At 36.3% G+C, this 24,183-nt stretch overlaps 1 protein-coding gene across 1 annotated transcript; it reads right to left on the reverse strand.

Annotated features, from left to right (window-relative positions):
• Positions 1–1,092: 1,092 nt before the first annotated feature.
• LOC141605262 (NAD-dependent malic enzyme, mitochondrial-like) lies at positions 1,093–11,282 on the reverse strand. Its single transcript, XM_074423961.1, has 19 exons — positions 10,924–11,282; positions 9,149–9,245; positions 8,611–8,729; positions 8,005–8,172; positions 7,523–7,651; positions 6,746–6,806; positions 5,902–6,005; positions 5,718–5,801; positions 5,223–5,329; positions 4,993–5,104; positions 4,530–4,643; positions 4,231–4,296; positions 2,946–3,018; positions 2,722–2,808; positions 2,590–2,644; positions 2,431–2,502; positions 2,063–2,125; positions 1,876–1,990; positions 1,093–1,575 (listed from the first exon to the last, which is right to left on the reverse strand). Exons 1-19 carry the CDS (start codon positions 11,101–11,103, stop codon positions 1,501–1,503), a joined length of 1,881 nt encoding a protein of 626 aa, XP_074280062.1. The 5' UTR covers positions 11,104–11,282; the 3' UTR covers positions 1,093–1,500.
• Positions 11,283–24,183: the final 12,901 nt, after the last annotated feature.

Raw genomic sequence — 24,183 nt, forward strand, 5'->3', positions numbered from 1 at the left:
TTTTATGAACATTGTCGTAAATAATTAACATTTAAAAAATATTAACCAAAATACTATTTCTCTTATAATGATAGTATGTTAAATCAGTTTTAAAACATGATATAGAGTATATTAAATGCAATGTATATAAAACAATATGCATGTCATATAGAAAAATTATATCTGACTGAGTATATTTATGAGATAATAGCTTTTTTTTTTTTATTTTTTAAAAAGGAAATTCTAGTATGTTGTTCTTTAATTTCTTACTCCATTTACGGTTAATTTAAACTTAAATTTAGTATTTAGTATTTTTTTAACAATACTGATTGTATCAGTTGATATATTTTTTTCGTACTTTATTTTAATTGTTATTGTAATTTATTATTGTAGTAAAAATTTGGATTGGATTTTTAACAGTTGGTGCAATAAATAGTAATTTATTAGTAAAAATTTTTGAGCTGAATTATTTAATTTCAAATTATTTATTATTCGTTATTATTCACTAATATTTACGTGTAGAAAACATAAACGTAAACATTTACGTCTAAAACTTAAACATAGAGGTTTTTCAGCAATTAATTCCAGATTTTTTTTCAGTGGGTCCCACATTTCTTTAAAAAAAAATAAAAATAAAAATATGTATGTGATGACGTGGCTTAAGGAGAATGCTTGAAACGTTTTTTGTTTTATATAGATAAGATTATGTGTAGGTGAAATAACACTTGTGTAAAACTGTTTTATACAAGAATTTGTATTTAATATTTGTATCTCATCTAATTTTCTTAATACTTTTTGTCCGAGTGTAGAATTAACCTTATTATTACGACTAAGCAAATACAAATCTTGTAGTTCGTAAACCCTCCAATCCTCTATTTTACAGGAGCATCTTGCTTCTATCATTCTAAACTCTCGTCGTCTTGATGTCAAAAGTCAAAACGCACCTAAACCTTAATAGGAGGGTTAAAGTGCGTAAAAATTAATGTCAAGTATAGTAATATGATTTTTCTCGGTATTCTATAAAAACTCATTAGGAAGTAAAAATAACAATAGCAATGGCATTGGAAGTCCCTTCACACCAAATAAAGATGCCCGGAGTACAAAGTGAGGAGATACACTCGTGAGTGAAACTTCACTATCTGTGGAAATTATACATACATCTATAATACAACAGGGTTTACATAATTACATTCACACTGTACGCGAAATAAATAATAAAGTACAGTCTGAATCTTGATAAAATCACAACCAAAAAAACCTATATTATTGAGTTCCGGAGGCAAAGGTCAGGCTGGCGGAGACCCAAGCTTCGAGTCACACTTTAATATGGTAATTCTATTGGAATGATTTGACCAAGCAAATGAAGGTTGCCCTTGTAAAAAATGAAAAACCAATTAAACGAGCAGACATCTTCGAGCCAAAGTAACAGTAACAGTTGGTTTCGACCAGGAACATGGAAAAGATGTCAAGGAGCTTCTTTTCCTCTAAAAACACAACTTGTTGATTTCTCTACCTTTGGCTTCAATGCTTCCTGTATACCAGTGTAGGGTATTCCGGAGACCACATGTTGTTCTCGACATATTCCAGAAGCTCCTCCTGTAACAACAATATCAAATTTCAACGCAAGATTATTGTCATGGTTCTTTCAGTTGCTGAAACACTGACAGAGATAGTAGTCACATATATTCGGCTATGTTGCTCTGACTTATATTATCTCTTGCACCTGTGTGCCATGTTCCAGCACGGATAATACTTGAAAACTTCATTTTAAACCAAAACATAAGAATATTTCATAAATAGGCGAGCCTGGCACTTGGAGAGACACTTCATGTTAGATACTTCTCGGTGCAAATCATAGGTAGGTCCAATACTGAATACAAAAGGCCATAACTCTACCTCATTTAACCTCTGAAGCTCCCTTGGATCCATGTCACGGTAGCCTTCTGAAATGTCCTCTTCTAAAGCTTCTTTGACCACCGCTGCTGCAATTTGCTTCGTGATGTCCCGAATTCTGCAAAGTTCAAAGTGTAAATACAACAGGTCTTTTAAATATTGACAAGGTAGCAAAATACTTTCTGATAACCTTGATGTTGATGGATAGATAACCCCATTAAGCACCTCCTCTTCAGTCATGTATCCTGCTAACCTGTAGATTAATTAAGGGTTTAAGGCCCACAAATAGAACACTAATTACACCAACCATGAGAATAAATAGCTTTTGCCTTCTGACAAATATTTCGTCAAGTACAATCTTTGCCCACAGCCCACAGGCTTTAATTTAGATGTATAATGTATTGTAATATGATAAACAAGCCAAGAAGAGTGCACAGATTATAGAATATAGACTATCAGAGTTAAGGACATTCATGAGTAAATGAATTCCGCTGATAAAAAATTCACATTCCGTTCTACAAACTCTGGTTAAGATCTCACAAATATGTTGAATCTTACCGCTCAGCGGCAGCCTGTAACATGCCATCCGTGATGATTCTAGAGCCGGAGAGAAGGGCACCAAGTCCTATCCTGAATGTTCATCAAAGCAAAATATTTCTGGAATAAGAAAAAGGAAAAAAAATTGGTATATCAAAAGCTGATGAAGTGTAAACTAACCCTGGGAAAAGGTACATATTATTTCCTTGGTTGCTGTGACCAATTTTACCATTTCCTGCCAGTTAAAAGTTCAGATTAGGAATGAGGTACACACTAGCACATTCCAAGGAAAATACCGTATTCAACGCATACCAAGATCAACACTTTGGAATGGGCTGCCACTTGCATATACAGCGTGATCACCTACTATGGAGAATGCTTCCTCAGGGGTGCATTCAGCTGTGAAAATAAAATAAAGGGGAGAAACTTAACATAGTCCATGAAAAACCATAAAATTTGTGAAAAAGCTCACGATCTAAAAAGTAGGAGAACGTAACAGAATCCATATAAACGGCATTAAGTATGAGAAAACAAACCATTTTTTGTAGGATTTGACATTGCAAAGATAGCAGGTCTTGTCGATGTTGAGCTTTTAAGGGCTTCCAAAACCTAATCACAGGAAGAAAGGGCAATTCAGAGATACCAAACCTATATTATATCACAGCATCTTTTGAATATACGCCTTGAAGCATATTTAAATTCATGCTGGTTTTGCTCAAATTGGATGAATAACAGTTCGCTAAAAATGTGTCGAGTAATTATGCAATTGGATGTTTGGACAAGGCCTATTTTGCCAGGTCTATATATATACTCCAGCAGACCTTAGGTTTGAAATTCATGCTGGTTTTGCTCAGATTGGATGAATAACAGTTTGCTAAAAATGTGAGGAGTAATTATGAAATCGGATGTTTTGGATAAGGCCTGTTTTGCCAGGTCTATATATACTCCAGCAGGACTTAGGTTCCTCTTCCAGTCTTAGGCCCTGACATCCTTATGACGTAAGTAGGGTGGGAAGGCTGGAATTTAAAGTACTCCTTATCCAAAAAGGCATCCATAAACATAAAACATCACCCCAAGTGTCTTAAGACATCTACTTTAGAAGAATATTCTTGCAAGAGAAGATCCTGCAAGGCTTTGCGCTGCAGTTTGAGATGTTTGACAAAGACAAAAGTGTTGAGCTGAAACAACACTCAAAGATCTGAATGCAGGATAAATGGAACTAAGAAGTGATATTAGAATATAAATATGGTGAGAGGAAGAAAAGAAAATCCCAGGAATAAGCTACTAAAACAGGAGAAATAAGGCTGTATATCATTCTGAATATACAGGGAAAACAAGAGAAAAAGGCAACCTATCACATAAGTGAAACTTAAATGTCTAATAGAATGAAAAAAGAGGTCAAGCTTTCAGGTTACATAGACGCTTATCTTATGAATGGATAAGGACTAGCAATTTTCCGACGACCAAATTAGTTGATCTATCAATTAGTGCGCACACGCATGGTACTCATCATCATCATCAGAGCCTCCTAAGAGGCTCTTTCACCAATGAGGTTAGTGGAGCCAGACATTCATAACCTTTTCCCTTTAAACAGAAAGAGGCTGTTTCTTCTCTCAAATAAGAAAAAGAAAGAGGTTGTATCTGGATGCGAATTTACTGAAAGAGGAATAAACACAAGAGTTTTTAGAGCCAATTTGACTTCGTCCATTATAACAATGGACTTAGTTTGATAGTAGTGTGCACATCCTAATAATCTTGATTTGCAGGAGGAGTCAGAAAAACACAGAAGCATTTTCGCGAGTGCACTAGGTTGAAGCCTACCTCTGTTGAGAACAAACCACCAACAGCAGACAATCCGAGAAGTACATCAGGCTTCACTTGCTGAACCTGTAACATATAAAATAAATTTAGAAAACTACTCCCTCTGTCTCTAAATAAGGCTCACACCTTCCATGGCACAAGAATTAAGGAGGGTAAGAATGTGGGGTCACAAATAACATGAACCACAAATTAAAAAAAAAGGAAGAAATTAAGGAGGGTAAACTTCTGAGGGATCAACTTGTCAGACAAAAACTGGAAACTCTACTAATAATTGAAAATCAGAAATGACGCTCACTAACCACTTCCGCCAGGCTAGCCCCTTCCTTCAACCCTTGGCGACTAATTTCATTCGCCTTTCTTGCAAATGGTCGTACATCTGGATCAATATCTTCACGAACCTCTGTAACAAGTCCCTGAAATGCACAGTAGAACAGCTTATTCCTAAACCCACATTGACATCTTACTCCCTTAGTCTCTGCTAATCAGCAGTATAGCTAAAACCAAAAGTTCCAAATTTTTAGTCATGATCCAATCTATAAAGATAAGCACAGTCTAGATTAGCACAGTGAAGTTGCTCAATTTCCAACAAGTCCAAATTGCATCAGGATCAGGAATAGAGTACTGTTAGATCACATACTAGAATCACATCATAAATTACTCATCCTGAAGTTGTTAGATAGCCAACAAGTCCAGAATGCATCAAGATTCAGGAATAGAGTACTACAAGATCACCTACAGATAATTACATCAATATTTACTCACCTTGGCATCAACAACCCAGAATTGGTGGCTTGCACTTTCAAAGGCAGATTCATTGTTTCCTAGCATCCTTGCCATGGTTTTCCTAGCAGCATTAAGAACACCTATTCCTGCACTGTTGGATCCAAAATAACCTAAGCTAATCAGACTCTGAAAGACTTTCCATGAATTGATATATCTTACTAGGAATTCATCATGAGCCCATTGAAAATTTAAGAATCTCAAGTCTCAACCTTCCTGCTCCTGCTACAACAATTTTCTGTTTAGGGAAGTCAATCATTGGCCTTCCTTGAGCCCTCACAGCTCCCAAAAGTCCAGCAATTGCAACACCTGCTGTTCCCTGTTTCCAGCAGATCAGAATCAAGGGTGTGCAAGATATTTAAGCCATTCAAATACAGTGAGCACAAAAGTGAATTACTTTGCTCGTTGAAACTGATAAAGTAAGTATAAACACACCTCACAGCGCAACAAACAAGACATGTTAGGACTTCGAAGAAAGTACGAGTACTATTGTACTCCGTATCTTTTTTTCCCAAACATCAGAAGCTTCTTATATTGTAAAAGGGGTCAAATGTGTTCAGTGGAGAGAACAAAGCAAGTGAGCTGAATTGTGGCATAGTCCTTTTTCCGGGTTGTCAATAGATAAGTAAATGACATTGTCCTTATCACAATGTCACAGAAAATAAACTATAAAAGAAACTAAATATCTGCCAATAGCATCCAGATACCTGTACATCATCATTAAACATTCGGTAGTTATGCCTATAACGTTGTAATAACTTGAAAGCCCATTTGCTCTGAAAATCTTCAAACTGCAGAAAATAAAACAAGAGGTCAAAAAGGTTGCGGGAGATCAACAAACTTCTTAATGTGGTACAGAAAGCAAAAGCAGTAACATCAAGAATGTTTCACCTGAACAATAACATGAGGCCAACGTGTAAAAACAGCCTCCATAAATTCATCTATAACTGCAAGATACTCCTCACCTTCAAGACGGTGCTCCTGCAATCCCAAATCTGCCGATAGAAGTATAAAATGTTAAACATGCAATCAGACATCTGCAACTTAAGATATAAACAATGCAACCTTTCTTTGCATCAATTTCTTTTTTTCACATATTTCAGAAGTACAGACGTGTTATTCTTAAACCCACATTAATTTATTTTATCAGGTCAATAAAGAGGAAGTATGTGCATTTTCAGATCTTTGAGGAGGTTCTTCACAAAAGAAAAAGCTGTCTCCAAGATGATTTGTGATGATATCTAACTTTAGGAGGCAACAAATCTTTACCAATGCAACCTACTGCATCAGATCTCACAGAGTCACAGAGGAACTACTCACAAATGTGATGTAGTGGACAGCAATACTACACATTCATACAGGCCAACAGAAACAAACACTCAACAATCTTGGGAACAATATGACCTCCATGGCTCCTTCATCAAACTACTCATCAGAAGCACAAACGAAGGTGTAGAACTTAAACAAAAGGCAAGTGTTTAACAAAAGTCCGCTTCTAAGTTGAAACGATTTCAGAGTACGAAAAAATACACCAAGGATAACTAACAGCAAAATCCTAAAAGTTCAAGGGGCTAAAATTTCAATTTTTGTGTAAAAGCACCCATACAAGAAATGTAGCCTACACCAGATGCCAAAGTATAATAGAGCTCAAGCGAAAAGCAAAGCACTTGAAATTTTACAGGAAATGCATTCAAAGCCACAAAAGTCAACTCCGACATGTGAATAATATTCTTACACAAGGGATCCTTAAGAAGCTTTTCATTGTTGGTTCCAACATCAATCATCACAGGTAACACCTGCTCAGCACGGAAAGAATAATAAGAATTTCAAGGCCTCCATGGCCTCCCTTTAAAGACTGGGACTTTAGGAACCTAGGACTTAACGAAAGCAATACACTCTTAAGCATCTATCAATTTCAGATATTTTTTGATATGATCCACCAGATGGACGGGTCAAAAGCAAGAGTATGGTTTCTATCCACCGTAACCTAAATCTTTTTAACTCGGATCCCATAATAAATTACAAGGCAAAGGCCACAACAGCAAAAGAGATGAGGAGCATGATGCAGAATGGATAATTCGGGGAGTCAGATACTGAATTGTTAGCTAACGTATAACGATTGTAATTTTAATTGAACAAGTCTTTTTGTACATTTTAGTCACAGGTATGATAAAAAAAAAAAGGTGATAAAGATTCTACATAATTGTTTGGAGTAGAAGATTCACTACCTACATCCTCGGCTGTTCTTTCTTAGCAGGAAAAAAAAGAAACAATAAATCCCATGTTTTATCAATATTTAGTTGCCTAAGTTACTTCATAAGCAACTAGAGATAACCCAGACCCTCTGTTCTACGTTACTAGATCCACTCAGCACACATCTACATATGAGGCTACCTTGAAGTAGTTTAGGACATTAGTAGAACAGAAAGAAAATTATCAGATCACGGAACACATTGAAATGAAAGATATAATTATTTATATGAGGGAGGATGATCAGAAGTCAAGGAATTACTCTTTGTGGGTTTATCCCGGCAGCAGCAACATATAAATCTAATTTCCCAATCGCAATACCTATGCCTTGAACTCCTTGATCTCCAAGGCCCAAAATTCTACTACCATCAGTCACAACTATCATATCAACCTGCAACCTCAAAAGTATATAATCATATAAGCAACTGTACAATGTGAACAATAGAAGGGACTAACAATTTATTTCTTGAGGTGTCTTCTGATCTATTGAATGATTGAACAAGTATCGGAAATTGCAAAAGAGGGAAAAAACCACTGCAATGATCTTGCCACTGCTCAAATTCTGATTCAAAACTGCAGAGACCTCAGATTTTCTATATCTTGATTCAAGCATATTTGTTAAAAGTTATAGTTCAAGGTCTCTACAATCCAAGCTATATGTAACCATTTTAGTATTTTGCTAACACAAACTATGTTCGCCAGTTCTAATCTTCTGATCTTAATCAGTAAACTCATTAGATATACCTGCTCCGCAGGCCAATTGTAAACCATAGACATCATTTCTCCACGATCAGCCGAGCTGAAATACATCCCCCTTGGTCTTCTATATAAGCCACTATAGTTCTGGCAAACAAGACCAACTGTAGGGGTGTACACAATCGGAGCATATTCTGCAATATTTGCAATCAAAACCTGTAAAAACAAACAAATAATGAGAGCCCTCATCAGTGATTTAAAGATCACTAACCAAGCTGGTAATGAAAACAAAGTCCTGCTTTCCGATTTGGTAATGAAAACAAATAATGGAAGTAATTGTAATCCTATAAAACAATCCGTTGCCTCAGCCCAAAGTTGCTCGCGTAGCAATAACAAACCTAAAATAATGCTGGTTTGTGATCATGATATACAATCTAGACAATAATGAGAGTAAAACATCATATATATAGCTAGCTGCTCAAAATCTTTCAGCTGTAACTTCTAAGTTCTCCAGCTTAATGCTAACAATTGGGCAGTGTGAAAACTATAACTTCAATTTCTCTTATAAGTTGGGTTACAGTAAATGTGATAACTTGGAACGATTGAGTATGTAGAAGAAAAATCCAGAAATAGAGAAATAGAGTCTAAACACACCTTATAGTACATTGTCTCATTTCTGTCATGCAATCGGTTGAGTATTCTCCACTTGGCCAAAGCATTAGGATCAGATGGTCCATCTTTTGCTTGCACTTCAAGTCTCTTTAAATCAGCCACTGAAATACGAAAAATACCCAAAATCACAGTCGTTCAGGATTCATTTTAACTCCTGGGACCAAAACATGTCACTTTATGGATCCTGAATAGGTTATGAGAAACAAATGCTATAGGTCCATTTTAGGTGGCATTCAGCCAGAGTAAAATTCATTTGGACAGATAACTAACCAGTATGTGGTAATAAATAAATGTATTTCTGAGATGAATAAAATCAAGACTTGACATCGCCTAGGAACAGATATAATAAAGCGCAGTACAATTATAGTAAAGCGCAAGGTAGAGGCTGATAGATAAATTCAGAAATCTGAGAAAAGCCGTGTATGTGTCATTGTGTTGTCATTGAGTAACAAAAGAAAGCACCTGAACAGAGCAATAACAAGTGCGTAAACTGAGAAGTAAGGTGTATACGGAAACTAACTGAATCGTTCAATTTGCTGATCACTAGACATGACATTTGGAGGAAGAAGTCCGCGAAGATCAAGCCTGTCACGTTCTGTGATAGAAAATGCTGTGCCCTACCAACGGAACAATCAAATATCAGAAAGGGGACTAACAGAATTAGCTCAATGAATTACTATGAAATAATGTATGACAAATTAGAAACAAGTATATAAAAAGGTGCAGCAGAATTTTCTTCGTAGTAACATTTTATTAGCCTTCAGATAAACCACATTTTATCATGGTATGGCATAACTTTTGTAGTTATGTGCATGCTCTGCAATATCAAATACTTTAGTTTTCACCTAAGGTTGCGTTTGGGAACTTGGAATTGATCCAATTCCTAAAACTTGTGTGGGAAATCTTGGAATTCAATAAGAAGTACGAAGTATTTCAATTCCACAATGATGTTTAGTAGCTCTTGGAATTGATTTTTGGGAATTCAATGTGTCATTTGACTTCTAAGGTCTAAGTTTCAAAACTTTCGTGATGAATATGTTAAAAAGATAATAAAAATAAAATAAAATATAACACAAACATAATACATTTGTTATTAAAAAAAATCATTCATAAAGTTATGCATTAAAAAGAAGAAATATAAAATTATGAAAAATATGGTCAAACTGTGGTCCTGAAGACCGCAAAAAGTCAAATGGACCGAACCCACACCTATCCTGCCAACCGGTTTGACAAGTTTAGGGTCGAGAGAAGAGTAATAATTGAATTGGAAAATGTGGAATTGAAATTTAAGAGAAACACATTTTGAACTAACTTGGAATTAGAGAGGAATTGAGTCAATTCCATTTCCGAATGATAGAGTTTCCTAATCAATGGAATTGACTCAATCTTAGAATTCTTCCAATTCCAAGTTCCTAAACAAGGCATTACTAATTCTTTATATGAAACAACAATACAAAAGGAAAATGTTCCTCCAACTCAATTTTATTGCCCCACTTTCATCCAAAATCTAACTTCAAATTTTGTCACTTTTCTAAATGTAGTAAGGAGTAACAAAAAGTTTGATCATCCAATATTACCCCTAGATAACTAACTACCACGATCTTTACCATAATAACACTTCCACAACTCTCTTTATTAAGGGGTAGAGTAGGTGGTTCATCATTTCTCCTTAAATCATACCAAAATAGAGGGGGGGGAACATTAATGCTCCATATACTTGAACTAACCTAACAGTAACTTCATTCCTATATTGTTTTTATTTGACTTTGATGGTTAACTATGTTAATATTTGTTGTACTATTTTTGTAGTCGCTTTATTCCATTTACATTGTCTGTTTTGATGTTTTTAGGAAAAGAAGACATATCATAACAACTTTATCCAGAAAAATGAAGACAATTTAATTGTGATGGCTCGATGGGTAAAAATTGCGCACTGTAACTCTGTAAGAGATAATACCAGTCAAAGTTGACCTTTTTAGACCACCCAGATCAAATGACAACTACTTGATAGGGATGGAGTGTACTTATACAAGAACCATGATCAACCTTATAGACTTAGCGTAAGGCCTTGACCAATTCATATACGTGTCCATTTACTCTATCTTCGCCTTAAAAAATAAAGGTAAATTACTAACTAAAACGTAAAATTATAACTCAACAGTACAATCAAACTTTACACTAGCTTCATAATCATCAATCCACACTAAATCGCAATCAATCAAGCAAAATCACAGCAAAAAAACCAATCAAAAAATAAAAATCTGTAAATCAAGTAACACAAAATAAAGCAAGCACCTTATTGAACCAAGGATCATGGAGAATATCGAGACTACGCTTGTTGACAATAGCAGGGCGATGACCTTCAGAAGTAGTGAAAGATCTGTGATTTGTGACGAAAAAAGACGACGCAAATTGATGTTTCAAACGTCGAATCAAATGCGTCGATAACTTATTACGATTACAGAAGATCGACATTGAAGAAGTTGTTGATTGATTGGTTAATTTGATTTGTCGGAAATTAAATTTGATTGGAGAAAATTGAGGGACTTCCGCAGTTTTTGGTTAGCAGCAAGTAGCAGACCATAGCAGAATTGTAGTTGCTGTAAGAAACAGTGGAGTAGCCAATAGTGTTTGACCAGAATCTTTTCTGTATTATTCCTTCCCCCACTCTTGTTTTCTTTTTCTTCTCGACCCATCGGATAATTGAATTTTTTTTTTTTTTTTAAAGTTAGTCTCTTTTGTGACGATCACAAATTGTGATGGCTCTAAATGTGATTAGAGTTGACATTGGGCTGTGCTAGGCCGGCACGCGCATCATGCCTTCTCCCAAAAATGGTCCGGGCCAGGCACGGATATTGTGTTGGCCGTGTTGTGTCGTGCCTGACCCACTCACCCAACCCCCGCCGCGGCGCGCTCCTCGCATGCCCATTTTCGTGCTCGGGCCATGCCTGACCCATGCGCTAATCGTGCCTTGCACATGGGCCGGACCATAAAACTTAGTTTTTTTTAAAAAAAAAAAAATTGTTTTATAATTGTTATATTTTTAGTACTTTTTTGTTAATACACAGTAACACTTTTTGTTTAATAACTTGAGTATGACTAATTGAGTAAACATATAAGATTATTAGATGAGTAGAAGAATGATTTGTGAGAGAAATGGTGAGAATTGATTGGTATTTATAGAGTTAGGGGAGAAAAAATAATAATAAAACAAAGCCTAAGTAACGGCTACATTCCAATGGCAGCAACAACACGTCAACACTACAACAGTCACATTGCAACGACAACATTACAACAATCACAAATTTATGGGCCAAAATTCGGGTCGTGCCGTGTCAGGCCCGCCGTGCCTGGTTCGTGCCAGTTCGTCCGTGCTTTGGCCGTGCCCGTGCCTGGGCACGAAAATTTTCACAAATCGCAGTCGTGCCCCGACCCCAACCTGCTCGTGCCGTGCCCGCGCCGATGGTATTTTTCATCCGGTCCTTGTCATGCCCGTGCCGGCCGTGCCGGAGTTGTGTCGCCCGCCCTGGATATCACTCATAAAAAGTTACCACTCATAAAATGTTGATATCTTCGTGTCGTACATGGCCTGAATATACTCGGACTTTATTCTTATTGAGCTCCTTACCAGATAGTTAAACAACCTTGGTTGTGACTATTAGTAACTCTTCTCTTGATGGTGTGCTACCTTTGGATGTGATAAATAAAAATCTGTTTAATGAAGAGATTAGAAGAAAGGAGATGGTGTGCTATCTTTGGATAATGAACTTGTATTGAGCATTATGGAATAAATATTTGTTTTTCTTCTGGGAAGTGTTCATGAGCATATTTTGCATGTCAAGGTACATTAGAGATGCTACCGAACTTTATGATGCCTAGATGTCACCAAGTTTTAATTTATGATGCCTAGTCACACAGGTAATAATCGCCTTGATGCTAGTGGAGCACGCAAGATGAGATCGAGTCATGTTGACACTTAATGTGTGTATGGATGACTAAGTTTATACTTGTGTAGTATAAGTAGTCTATTGACTCGTTATACAATCGCCTTAGTAAGTCTAAGATGAAACTCTATAAGAGTCGAGAATGAAATTCATATCTTTCGTACTAAAGCTTCAGATATCGAATCTTGAGTGCGGGATTGGACATTAAATATGTCAATTAGGCGACTTTGGTTAGATACGTGAGTAGTACCTAGACTTTTGATTTTCGCGACATAGAAGAGTGGCATGCCCACTGTAGTAGGACCTATGTTGTGACACATATATCATACTATATGTATTTAGTCGACCGTTATAAGAGTGGTGGATAATTCAGTAATCTATCGCCATGTGAGCCATTTTGGACTTGATTGTGCTATTTTTGTACGAAGCCCTTTTGACTTGGAGCTGGGAGATAAAATTGAGATTTGATGATGCTACTTTAGTGGTGATTTTGGAGAATCATATTGTTGTTGGTTCAACGGGTCATGTTAGGAAAACAATCGAGTTGAGATGGATTTTCATTAATGTCTAAGAAATGGTCAACTGAACTTCACCATGTGGCAGTTATATTTAGTATATAACTACGTAACATGCTGTAGCATAAATTAAAGGCCAGTGAATGTTGCGGTGCTGTTTTGAATGACCTGGGGAATCGTTATTGTAAAAGTGTTATGTTAGTTTGATGGTGACTGAATATAACACTAGTTGTTGCATTCTTAATCGCACGCCCCGTTTTCTATATAAGATGTGATTGATAGTTCTTGTTAGTTGGATTTTCATCAAAACTTGGTTTTGTGGCCAAGACAAAGCATCAACTTGATTGTGTGGCCGAGTGAGACTATTGAAATTTAAACGGTTATCAATGTGGTGGCTGTTATAAAGTGTATTAGTCAATGGTGCTTTCGACTAAGCTCTTGACCGTTGGTCAGCATTTAGATGTTTTTTTTCGATAATTTTACTTGGACCGGTTCGAAAAATTGCGACGTTCCTGATCACGAAATTCAACAAGTTCGAAAAGATCGACTTTCTCGTTTCGTTTGAATTTTGACGGGTCTGAAAAGCTACGACGTTCTCGTTCGACGATTTACAGGTTCGAAAAGATTCAGGTTCGAAAAGATTGACGTTCCTGTAGAAGACTTTAAGCTCCAAGATCGAAAATTGAAGATCATCGGATTTTTCTTCTTTCTTAATCTGGCAAACTCATGGAAATTTTGACAAATTACCATGGGTTTGAGGGGGATGTTACGAGATATCGGGATATGTCGAGATATCGACATATCCATATTTAGGAAATACGGTATCGAGATATATCGTAGAGAATAATATTGATATTATATCTTATAGCGTTTCCGTTAATAGGAGATCCTAAATCTACTATATATACGACATCCTATTGTATTGGTAGAACCACAAACGAATCAATAATAATACCGTACAATTACTCCTATGCTATTCTCCCCTATCCGTTTCCATATCCATATCCATACTCCTTAAAAAGTGAGAGGTGTGGTTACTGTTCCCAGAAAAAGTGAGAGGTGTGGTTACTGTTCCCAGAACAGTAACTTTCCCCTTATTTTCCCATTTTGCCCCTGGCTATTTTATGTTATGATTCGCGTCGCTTTCTCCCTTTTCTCTCTGTCTCTCTTTCTCATTTTCCTCTTAAAAAACTTCATCTTTCTCACACAATTCTCTTTCTTCTGATGCGATCTTCATCTTTCTCGCACAAATCTCTCCTACAAATTGCTTCAAATTAGTCGGATCCCATCTCAAATTTATCAGTTGAATCAACCCACTTTCCCAGATCACTTAAATATCACAAATTAGGGTTATGGTTCACAATTAAATTAGGGATTTCGATTGTATTAGGTAAGTTCCTCTTTTGATTCGTGTGATTTCTTTTTTTTTTTTCTTATTCTTACTCTAATTCATTTTCTAATTTAAGCACTTTTGATATCTCTTCATCTCTGTTTAGGGCCTTTTACTTAGCCGTCTTGAAGTTGTTTGCTTTTTTTTTTCCGTTTAGCCAGTGATTATTCACACTTGAGGTATGCCTTTTTTTTAATTAATTTAGGGTTTAATTATTAGGTTTAAATTGATTTTGATTGCATGCAATAATTTGGGGCTTCTATTTAGGTTTAAATTGATTGCATGCAATAAGTTGGGCAATTTTAATGTCTTATAGCTATTATTCACCATGAATGGAAATTCTTACTAATTTGCCAATTTTTAAGCCGTATTAAGCACGTCGACGCCAGAAAAGAAGGAAAGAAGCGCGAAAGAAATCAACCTAAACGAATTTTTTGGGAATATTGGAATTTCTAGGTTATTTTGAGGATTTAGCAAGTACGATGTGTCGATGTTATGAGTAGTTTGGTTAGATTGTTCAAGCACTACTACAAATCCAGGCAACTACAACGCCCCTTTAACAACGCTTATTCACGAAAATCACCATAGATGTTGTAGAACGTATGGCGCGAATTTTACTAAAATTAATTACAACAGTTATGGTTATATAACCGTTGTTATAAGTTTTAACAACGGGTCAAACATGCACAACCGTTGTTAATAATTTGGCGCAAAAATGGCGCAAAGTTAGTGAAAAGTAATCACAACGGTTATTTTTTAAACCCGTTGTTAAAACTTTTTAACAACGGTTTTTGTTTAACAACCGTTGTCAATACTTTTCATACTATAAACCACACAAACACAGATCAGCTACAGCCACAAAACACAAACCTTAACACAAACACAGACAAACACAATAAACACAAACACAAACACAATAAACACACACTTTCTCATCGTCTCTTTCTCTCTTTCTCATCGTCGCTTTATCATCTCGCCGTCACTGTTGGTTTCATCGTCTCTTACTTTCTCTAATTATCAGGTAAATCTCGCCGTCACTGTTGGTTTCATCGTCTTTCATCGTCATTATTTTCTTTTTCTAATTATTTCATTTGCATGTATGTGTTTTTTATCGATCATTCTGTTATTTCTCTAAGTATTATTCGCTTAATTAGCTAGTAAAACAAATTAAATAAAATAAAACAAAGAAGAAGCAAGATGATAGAGAGGAATGCATGATAAACTTAATTAATTAATTAATATATATATATATATATATATATATATATATATATATATATAAATACATAAATTAAAAAAAGAATTACATTGATAAAAATGCAATTCTTATATTTTCATAGAGAGTCTTATTCTCTTCTATCATATCCATCCTCTCCTCCTTAGCTATTTGGAGGTTTCGTTCAGCAGTTGTTATATCGTCATATAGCTGCAACAACTGCTGCTCTGTCAAGCCATTTTTTGGGCGTCCTTGAGTGCGGATCGAGCATCCACAAGGTAGCTCCTGAAACTGTCCTCAATGTGGAGCAACCGGCGGATGAAACTGTTGTTGTTCTCGGTCATAGTAAGAGTCTTAAGGATGGTATCATTCATTTTATTGATGAAGTTTGGAGTTTGTTTGAAAGATTAATTAGGGTTTATTTGGAGTTTGTTTTAGCAGTTAGGGTTTGGAGATATATAGTGAGATAATGGAATGTTAGTTGAGATAATGCATGTATTTATACTAAGTAATGTGTCTTTTGAGTTGTTTTTTAATTAATATATGTTTAGGAAGTTGTGCCATAATCATCATCATATCTCTCTCTGCTGCTTCAAATCTTATTATAACCCTTCTCATCCATATATTGTCCATTCATATACAGGGATGGCAGTAATAATGCATGCATCGGAATTATAACGGGCCGTAATTATGCATGCATCTAGTAATATTTAATTTTTTTTTTTTTTAAAAACAAACAACAACGGTTATTGAGAAACAACCCGTTGTCTTTAGTTATAACAACGGTTTTTTATATTACAACCGTTGTTATAACTTTCCCACCAAAATTGAGTCACACTTTCCACAACGGGTTTTGATACTTAAAAACCGTTGTTAATAGTTTTAACAACGGGTTCCTTAAGAAACCAACCGTTGTTAAAACCTTTTACAACGGACGCTTTAACAACGTCCGCTTTTTTATATAACAACGTTTTTTAACCGTTGTTATAGCCTGTATCTGTAGTAGTGAAGCTATATTTCCAATTTAAATTTCTAACAAACTTTACTTGAGACCCCCATGCTCGTACACAGACCATACGTCGGCGAGAGAGTGTATTACACGGAGGATAATGAGTATTTTTTTGTTGTTAAAAGACTGAAATTATAATGTACAAATTTATTGTATACTTAGTGAACTTGTGTTTATTTCTTATTGTTCCAGATGACTACGAAGTTGTGCAGAAGATTGGAAGGAGGGAACATAGTGCGGTATTCATCTACTCTCTATGGTTTACATTTGATTTCTGTTTATTGATTTACATCCAATTTCTGATTTTAATTATTTCTTACTCATTTTCGATAAATGTGTGAAAACAATCAAGATGAATAGACTATACTCTGTTGCATTATTTTCCTTGTTTGCATGTGATGTTGCGTTAATTGAACTTGCGATTTGGGATAGAAGGGTAACCGAATCTTGTGAATTGATCTATTATTGTGTCTCGAATTATGGATTGTACGCTTTTTCATGGATAAAATGGGTCTGACAAATCAGGTTTGTAGCTGCTGCCAGTTAAAGGAAGGAAAAGGACAAAGAGGCATCACATGGGAGAGTTGGCGCATTCCTTTTTCTGACTTTTTCTGAAGGTCAATTCTGAATGCCACATCCCCTTCACCATATTCTATTGCATAAGCATAAACATAGGGTCAGGTGATGCTATTTTGCAAGGATTAGAGGTTGTGTGGAATGAATAGAATGCCCTTTTGACACACAAGTATAACAAACTTGATTTAGCATTACTTTTAGCATTAGGGACGACTTGCAGAGCTCATAACTCTTTGATACCTGGAAATTAACATGTCCAACCTATACCATTTTGAAGCTACAGATGTTAGCTTTCACCTCCAACAAGTTTCACCCTCAATAATGATCTGTAAGTCGGGATATGCATGTTTATAAGTGATATCAGGTCATTTCTGAACTGTGCTGTAACGTTTCAGCACGTAGTAACAACTTTCAGGCACCATAACTCTTGACTCAAGATGAACCAGGAAGTGACCCATATGCCAAATCAAAGCTACATGAGTTGGCTATGCTCTCCAATTGTAATCACCCTAAAAACCCTCCTAGATCTTTTATTATTCAACCTTGAGTGATTGCAGGTAACTGCTGAAAGTTCAACATGTTTCCTGTGTAGCAGCAGTAACTTTGATACAACATTTCTCCTAGCTCAGGTTGAGTAAAAAGGCCCATGATACACCATATGAAAGCTAAATGAGTTGTCTTTCATTCCCAATTAGAATCATGTAAGAACATGGCCTGAATATTGAGTTATTAAACCGTTAGTAACTTCAGGTCAGAAATGTGCGTCATAGCATTCTTTTGCAGGGTCTGCTTGCAGCAGCCATAAGTCATGCTATAGATCTGATATGGTGGTGATTCAAAATGCATTGTTTAACTAAGATTCCAATATTTCTAGGGACATAAGATTCACTCATATCCAATTAGCATAGCATGAGATATGATGCAATGAAGTTGCCCAATTTCTGCTGAGATTCTGAGAACTGTTCTGATGTTCTAAGCTTCTGAAATCCATTTCTTTTTGGCTTGATTTGGGATCACTTGGCCTACCTTGTGTCATGGACTAAATAATATCTTAACAAAAATGATAACCCCCTTGCTCCTGTTTCACTTTTGGTGTAGGTGTGCATAAATAGTCTGCGTAGAAGATGTGTACCGACATTGTCTCTCGCCTCACATACTCACGTACGACACATCCACACCCACATGAGTTTTAGTAGGATGGGTTTGCTTTGGTTAGAGCTGAGTCGGTATAGTTGACTATGTCCACTAACAACAATTTTTACCGGTGGCTGGGTATCGAAGGTCGAAGCAGGAGACAACGGAGTCGGCGGTGGAGTGGTCGCTGAAAGTGGTGAGTGAAGATTGAATCATGTAAGCTCCGTTGTGTGTGGGTTGTACTATTTTTGGCTGAATCTTCTACTCCATTGTCTGGTTTGTATGCATAGGTTGTCTTATCTATCGAGGTATGCCTTCCAATTTTGCTTCAGTTGTTAGTTACATCCCTACTTTTAAAAAAGTTAACTATTTTGGTTGTGTAGAGTAACCTCATACAGCTTTGTTTCCTTTGATAGACATGAGGGACGGGATAGTTAATATGAGTTAGGATCATAGAAATTTATGAGCCGATTTAAATTTCTTATCGTTTTTGAAACCTTTTATCCTATTCTACATAATTTTTTGGGTTCATTCATGTCTAGGGGTGTTCACTCAGTGGTCTGGACCAAAGACCAGACCGGACCGGACCATTTGGTCCGGACCAGACCGGACCGTATTTTATTTGGTCCGGTCCACGTCCACCTGTTTACTCTACTTTGGTCTTCGGTCCGGTTCTGGACCAAACCGAATGGACCGCGGACCGGACCACGGGCCGAACTTGTATACCCTCACAATCAGGTCATGGAGCTAAGCGATGTCAAAATGAGTTTTAGCTTTTCAATGGCTTATTCATACTGCCAAAAGCGAAAGATAATTATGTTAATCGAATGAGAGTGATAGTCATTAGTACAGAAGAAAACTTTTTCCTCATTCTTTTTACTCATTTAGCAGACATAACCAGCGTGTTCATAGCTGTATCAACGCTTTGTCAAACTACGAAGGTGAAGTCACAAGTGCATGCTAGACATTTAGGCTAAACTTTTAGCGTTCTTTATGAGACAATATAATTAAAACATTTCTTCGTTCTCATTAGTGTTGTTGAGATCAGTTCTTTAGGCGGTTCGCCATTACGTTGTTAGTGTTGTTGGTTTTAACAAAGAAACATGGGAGGGGAGCGGGCAAAGTTGGAGAGGCTGTTAATTTGTTAGTTTTAACATATATACAAAAGAGCAAGAGTGGCAAAAGAGTTCAGTATGTTACTTTATTTTAAAAAAAAAATACATTAGAGGGAGGGATAAAGAAGAGAAAAGGACAGAGGTCATGGAGTTTTTAGTTTTAACAGATGTAAGTGAGGCTGGGGGCGAGCGAGCGAGTTAGCAACTGTAAGATGCTGGGAACGGAATCGACAACCTTAACCAGCTTTCAGTGTACTTGCTCATCTATTCTTTGTTATGGATGTATCTTCATTCTTTATATGTTCTGCTTAAAAATTGTAGTATTTTAGCCTCCGTATTTTAACTTTTCTATAATTTCATTGATTCCCATCTCTTATATGTTATTCACAATCGTGTTTGTATCTAATATCTCATCCTTTTTATAGGTTATTTTCATGTCAGCTTTGCCGTGTGGAGCTTCTATTCCTTCCAATGGTCTGCAGTGCAAACCACCTGGAAGTACATTAATGTGTTGGTGTCAAACTGGTAAGAACACCCTTTGTCTTGAAAAGTACATACTTGATTGTTAAATTGTCATGTATGTTTTTTGAACCCTTCTATCATGAGAGTGATATTTCGAGAGAAGAAGCTGTACTTAGTTTTATATATGCATTCTTAACACAAACATCTAGCGCTACCACTTAAACCGTCTCCTATGCTAAGCCACCCGATCAGAGGAATGATGGGGCTCCCCTACATCTAGGCTATAGGTTCAGATTTTTGATTTTGGATTTCTAGCGTTACCACTTACCGCTTGATTTCATATAGGATAGAATTTATACAATTGTATACTCTCTGGGCTTGAAAATTCATTCTATGCCTAATCTGAGATTATGAGATCAAGCAACAACTATCAATCTCGGGCTGATATTTAATGCAACCAATTAGAGGGGTAGGAGAAGTGGTGGGAGATGGGGAGAGAGGAGATAGATGAGGGAAAGGGAGAGGGGAGGGAGGAGGAGAAGGATGAGGGAAAAGGGGGAGGGGATGATTTTCTATCCAAACATTTTCTTTGTTGGAGGGGAAATAATTTATTGTGGTGTATCTGTTATTGATTCTTGCTTATATGGAACAAAATGCATACCTATTAAATAATCAAGAAATGGCTAATGGTTATGAAATGGACAAAATGGTATGCTAATTACATCCTATTGATGAATATGGTAAAAAAAAAAAAAACAAATTGCTTGGTTTTTTGTCAGTTGAACTGTGTTGTTGTGACTTCTTTTTTTCTCTTGTTCCTGTGTTTGACACTCAACAATTGGATATGGGTAAAACATTTCGACGCTTTACTTTAAACCAAGAGTATGACATGTATTAAATACTTCTATTAAAGATTCGAAATCTAATTAACACAAAGATTGAAGGGTTTATAGTGACGCACCACTAAGTTGCAGTGAAAGACAGCAAATAATTTTAACTTTTGTGGATTAACGACGATTAATAATGGCCAGATTAGATTTCAATAATTGTGGGTCCATTTTACAAATTGGCACAAATTAGAAAAATAAGCAAGGTAGAATTGTTTTCTTACCACAAAAAACAAAACAAATGATCAATAACTACTTGTAGGATATGCCTTTGCGTATCGATAAAGAAATCTGTAACCTAATGAATGAGACAAAGAGTAGAAGATACTCTGGCTCACAAGTAATTGGACTTTCGTTTTAAGAATTATGAAGTATTAGGTCTGTGATCCAATGATCGATAACTACTTGCAGGATATGCCTGGAGACCGAAACCCGAGAAGATTTATTTTCGCAGGAAAAGTGCATTGTACTGCCGGGAACAAACAAATTTGCGCAACTGAGCATAGCAGTCGATTTGCCAGTAAGCATTTTCTGGCTATCTGCATTTGTACCTAATATATTTTTTTATATCATTCTCACACTATTTCAAAAATTTAATTCCTGAAGAATGTGGGAGGACATCTTGAGACATGGAACATAGGAATTTTGGGTCCAGTGGTGCTAAAAGTCTTGGTAAAGGCAAACTATAATTGTCTTGAGAGAGATAGACTAATCAGGTGAGCATATATTTTACCAGTTACCACATTTTACTATTTATTTTCTTCAACAAAAGGAATTCACGGATAATGTGAGCTCCTTTTTTACAAGTTGGTTTGAAAGGCGAGACGATTGATAATCTTTTGCTTTCTGGTTTTGAAGAGCGAGACATGATGAGATTGGCCCTTATGCTGATCTTTTGCTTTCTGGTTAGTCATCTTACCCTCTCAATTATCTTTAATACTTAAATATCTTCAGAAGTTTAAATCATGTTTATTCATGCATTTGTATTAACTTGATACATGTGAAATATTTGCCAAGGGGAGGGGGAGGGGGAAGAGGAAGGACAAGGGGTAGGAGTAGGAGGAGGGAAAATGCAGTAGGATAAGGAAGGCAAGGGTAAGGATAAAGAGAAGAAGGGAGAATGAGGAGGAAAGTTCCAAGCTGGATATGGCAAGCCGTCTCGGAAAGAAATGAGACACTTAAGTAAAATGCGCAACATTTTTTTTTTTGGAAGGGAAATAACATGCACAACTTTGAGAGGGCCAGGTGAGAGATTTTAACATCCCAAGTGCCAAGTTGGATGTGGCATGTCGTCTCAGAGACAACAAGTCGTCTCAGAGATGGTTTTGTTTACATTGATGAAGTTATGATGAGATTGAGACGGGATATGGGGAGGGAGAACTCTATTCAAAAAATAATTAATTAAATGCTGTGTTACTCAGACACGCCGACACGTGTCGGCGTGTCGGACACGGCTATTTGGGGCAAATTTTCCTGTTTTGTAGTCTAAATTGAAGTGTCAAAGTATCGTGTCGTGTCGGATACCGACACGTGTCTGACACGCGACACGGCAGTTAGGTGAAGTGTCGGAGTAACATAGATTAAATGTGGGTGTCATGATTTGTCCAAACTATTGCTGGGTTAAGCTCTGAGGATGGAATCTGTGAATAAATGCAGATTATTTTGGAGTTGATTGAGCTGCAAAATTAGTAATTGGGGAATTGAGTAGATTGGGTAGGTGAGTAAATCATCACTCGGCTAATTTTTTCTGAATGTCCTCTGCTCGATTTAGATATTTGTGTTTTATTGGGTTAAAAAAACTGTGGTTTCAACTTTCGAAGACTATAATTGATTGTCACATGAGACATTTAGTCCATTTAGGGCCACTAGATGTTGCTATTCACCTATGATAATTCATGGTCTCAGAAAGTGAGCTAATAATAGCGTTTACTATAATCAGACTGATTTGTTACTCTTTTCCATATGACAATCTTTTTAATTATGTGTTCTTTAATTTGCTCCACTTTGAGTTAAAACATTATGGTAACCATTTAGTTAAATTAATTGTTTGTGTTGTTACTTTTTTAGTTTTGGACGTAATTGTGTTTTGCAAGTTGAGAAACTACAACAAGCATACAACTGCATACTGAATTCTTCTATTTGGTTTGATATAATGTGAGGCTACACTTTGCTGCAAGTTTTCACATGTATTTGGCTTGTTTTATGGTTTTATCCTCCTGCCATTAAAAGTTGTCTTGCAATCCCCTAGGTGAATAGATTCATAATTGTCATTTTGATCAGAATGTTCATTTTGATCACGGTCTAGCCAAAGTCAATCAAAAATCAAACATTTTATAGTCATATTGCATTTAGTGTTTGCTTGTATAGTTGTTGGCAGGGTAGGGATTGGTTATTTTTAATGGGTTACTTTGAGTTGGTTTTACATTATATTCACTAGATTGAATTGGTGGTAGTGACTGCGTATTGGAGGCCGAAGTTGCTGGTGACAGTGTCAGTGGTGGGTGAAAGTGGTGACGGTGGAGAGCTGTTGATTTGTGTCAGCTCCATTTCCCCTTCAGTTTCACTGTACACTCCTATTTCTTTTCTCTTTCTCATCTTTTTTTGGAAGATCATGCTTTTATTTATGCCTGGTTTTTGTTGAAACAAAATACTGTTCAAGGCTGTTCTCGTACACTCTCAAGCTATGCTTTTGTTTATGCTTCGTTTTGTTAATAGAACTTGTGATTTGCGCTTGGTTTTGTTAAGATTGAGAGGGATGTGGGGAGATGGGTAGATGGGTGGGATTTAGCTTGTGTTTTTCCCCCTATGGCTTTTGGCAGACTATTGGAGAGATACTCATTTGAATTGCTATGTCTTTGAGTACTGTGTTTGTAAATTAATTTTGTGGAAGTATTAAACGGTTGTATAGGAGACCATTTGTTTAAGAAGAAGAGAGTGTGAATAATTTTGCAGGAAAAACTAAAAGATGTGAGGAGATGTAATAAGGGAGAAGTAGAGGAAGGAACAACTAGAGTAAGAGTGGCGATTCGGAGAGCCGTAGCTTGGAATTCAGGCAACTGGTCGTTAACCTTCAATGATTTTGATTTCGACTCCTTCGTGTATCATAGCCCATGCCTTTATCAGTAATTAATTCTATGAACAATAAAATATGTTCTCTCGCTGTCTCACATTTGCTTTGTTTTTTTAATCCATGATGTTATAGTCTCTCAGTATAGGAGAATGCAGTGTACACCCGGACCTCCCTCTTTACAACCATACCCCGCAATTTACCGTTGTCATTGACACATTGTAATTATTAAGTTATTCT

Source organism: Silene latifolia, chromosome 10, assembly GCF_048544455.1.
Source record: "Silene latifolia isolate original U9 population chromosome 10, ASM4854445v1, whole genome shotgun sequence".
Classification (NCBI taxonomy): Eukaryota; Viridiplantae; Streptophyta; class Magnoliopsida; order Caryophyllales; family Caryophyllaceae; genus Silene; species Silene latifolia.

Bases quoted from the DNA above. Each gene is read 5' to 3' on its own strand.
- LOC141605262 (XM_074423961.1), bottom strand. From the start codon at position 11,103: ATGTCGATCTTCTGTAATCGTAATAAGTTATCGACGCATTTGATTCGA. The intron at 8,173-8,610 runs GTGTGTTTAGAC...TTGTTTTTACAG, and splicing joins ATGAGACAATGTACTATAAG to GTTTTGATTGCAAATATTGC. The intron at 4,644-4,992 runs GTGAGTAAATAT...TGTGCATTTCAG, and splicing joins TCTGGGTTGTTGATGCCAAG to GGACTTGTTACAGAGGTTCG.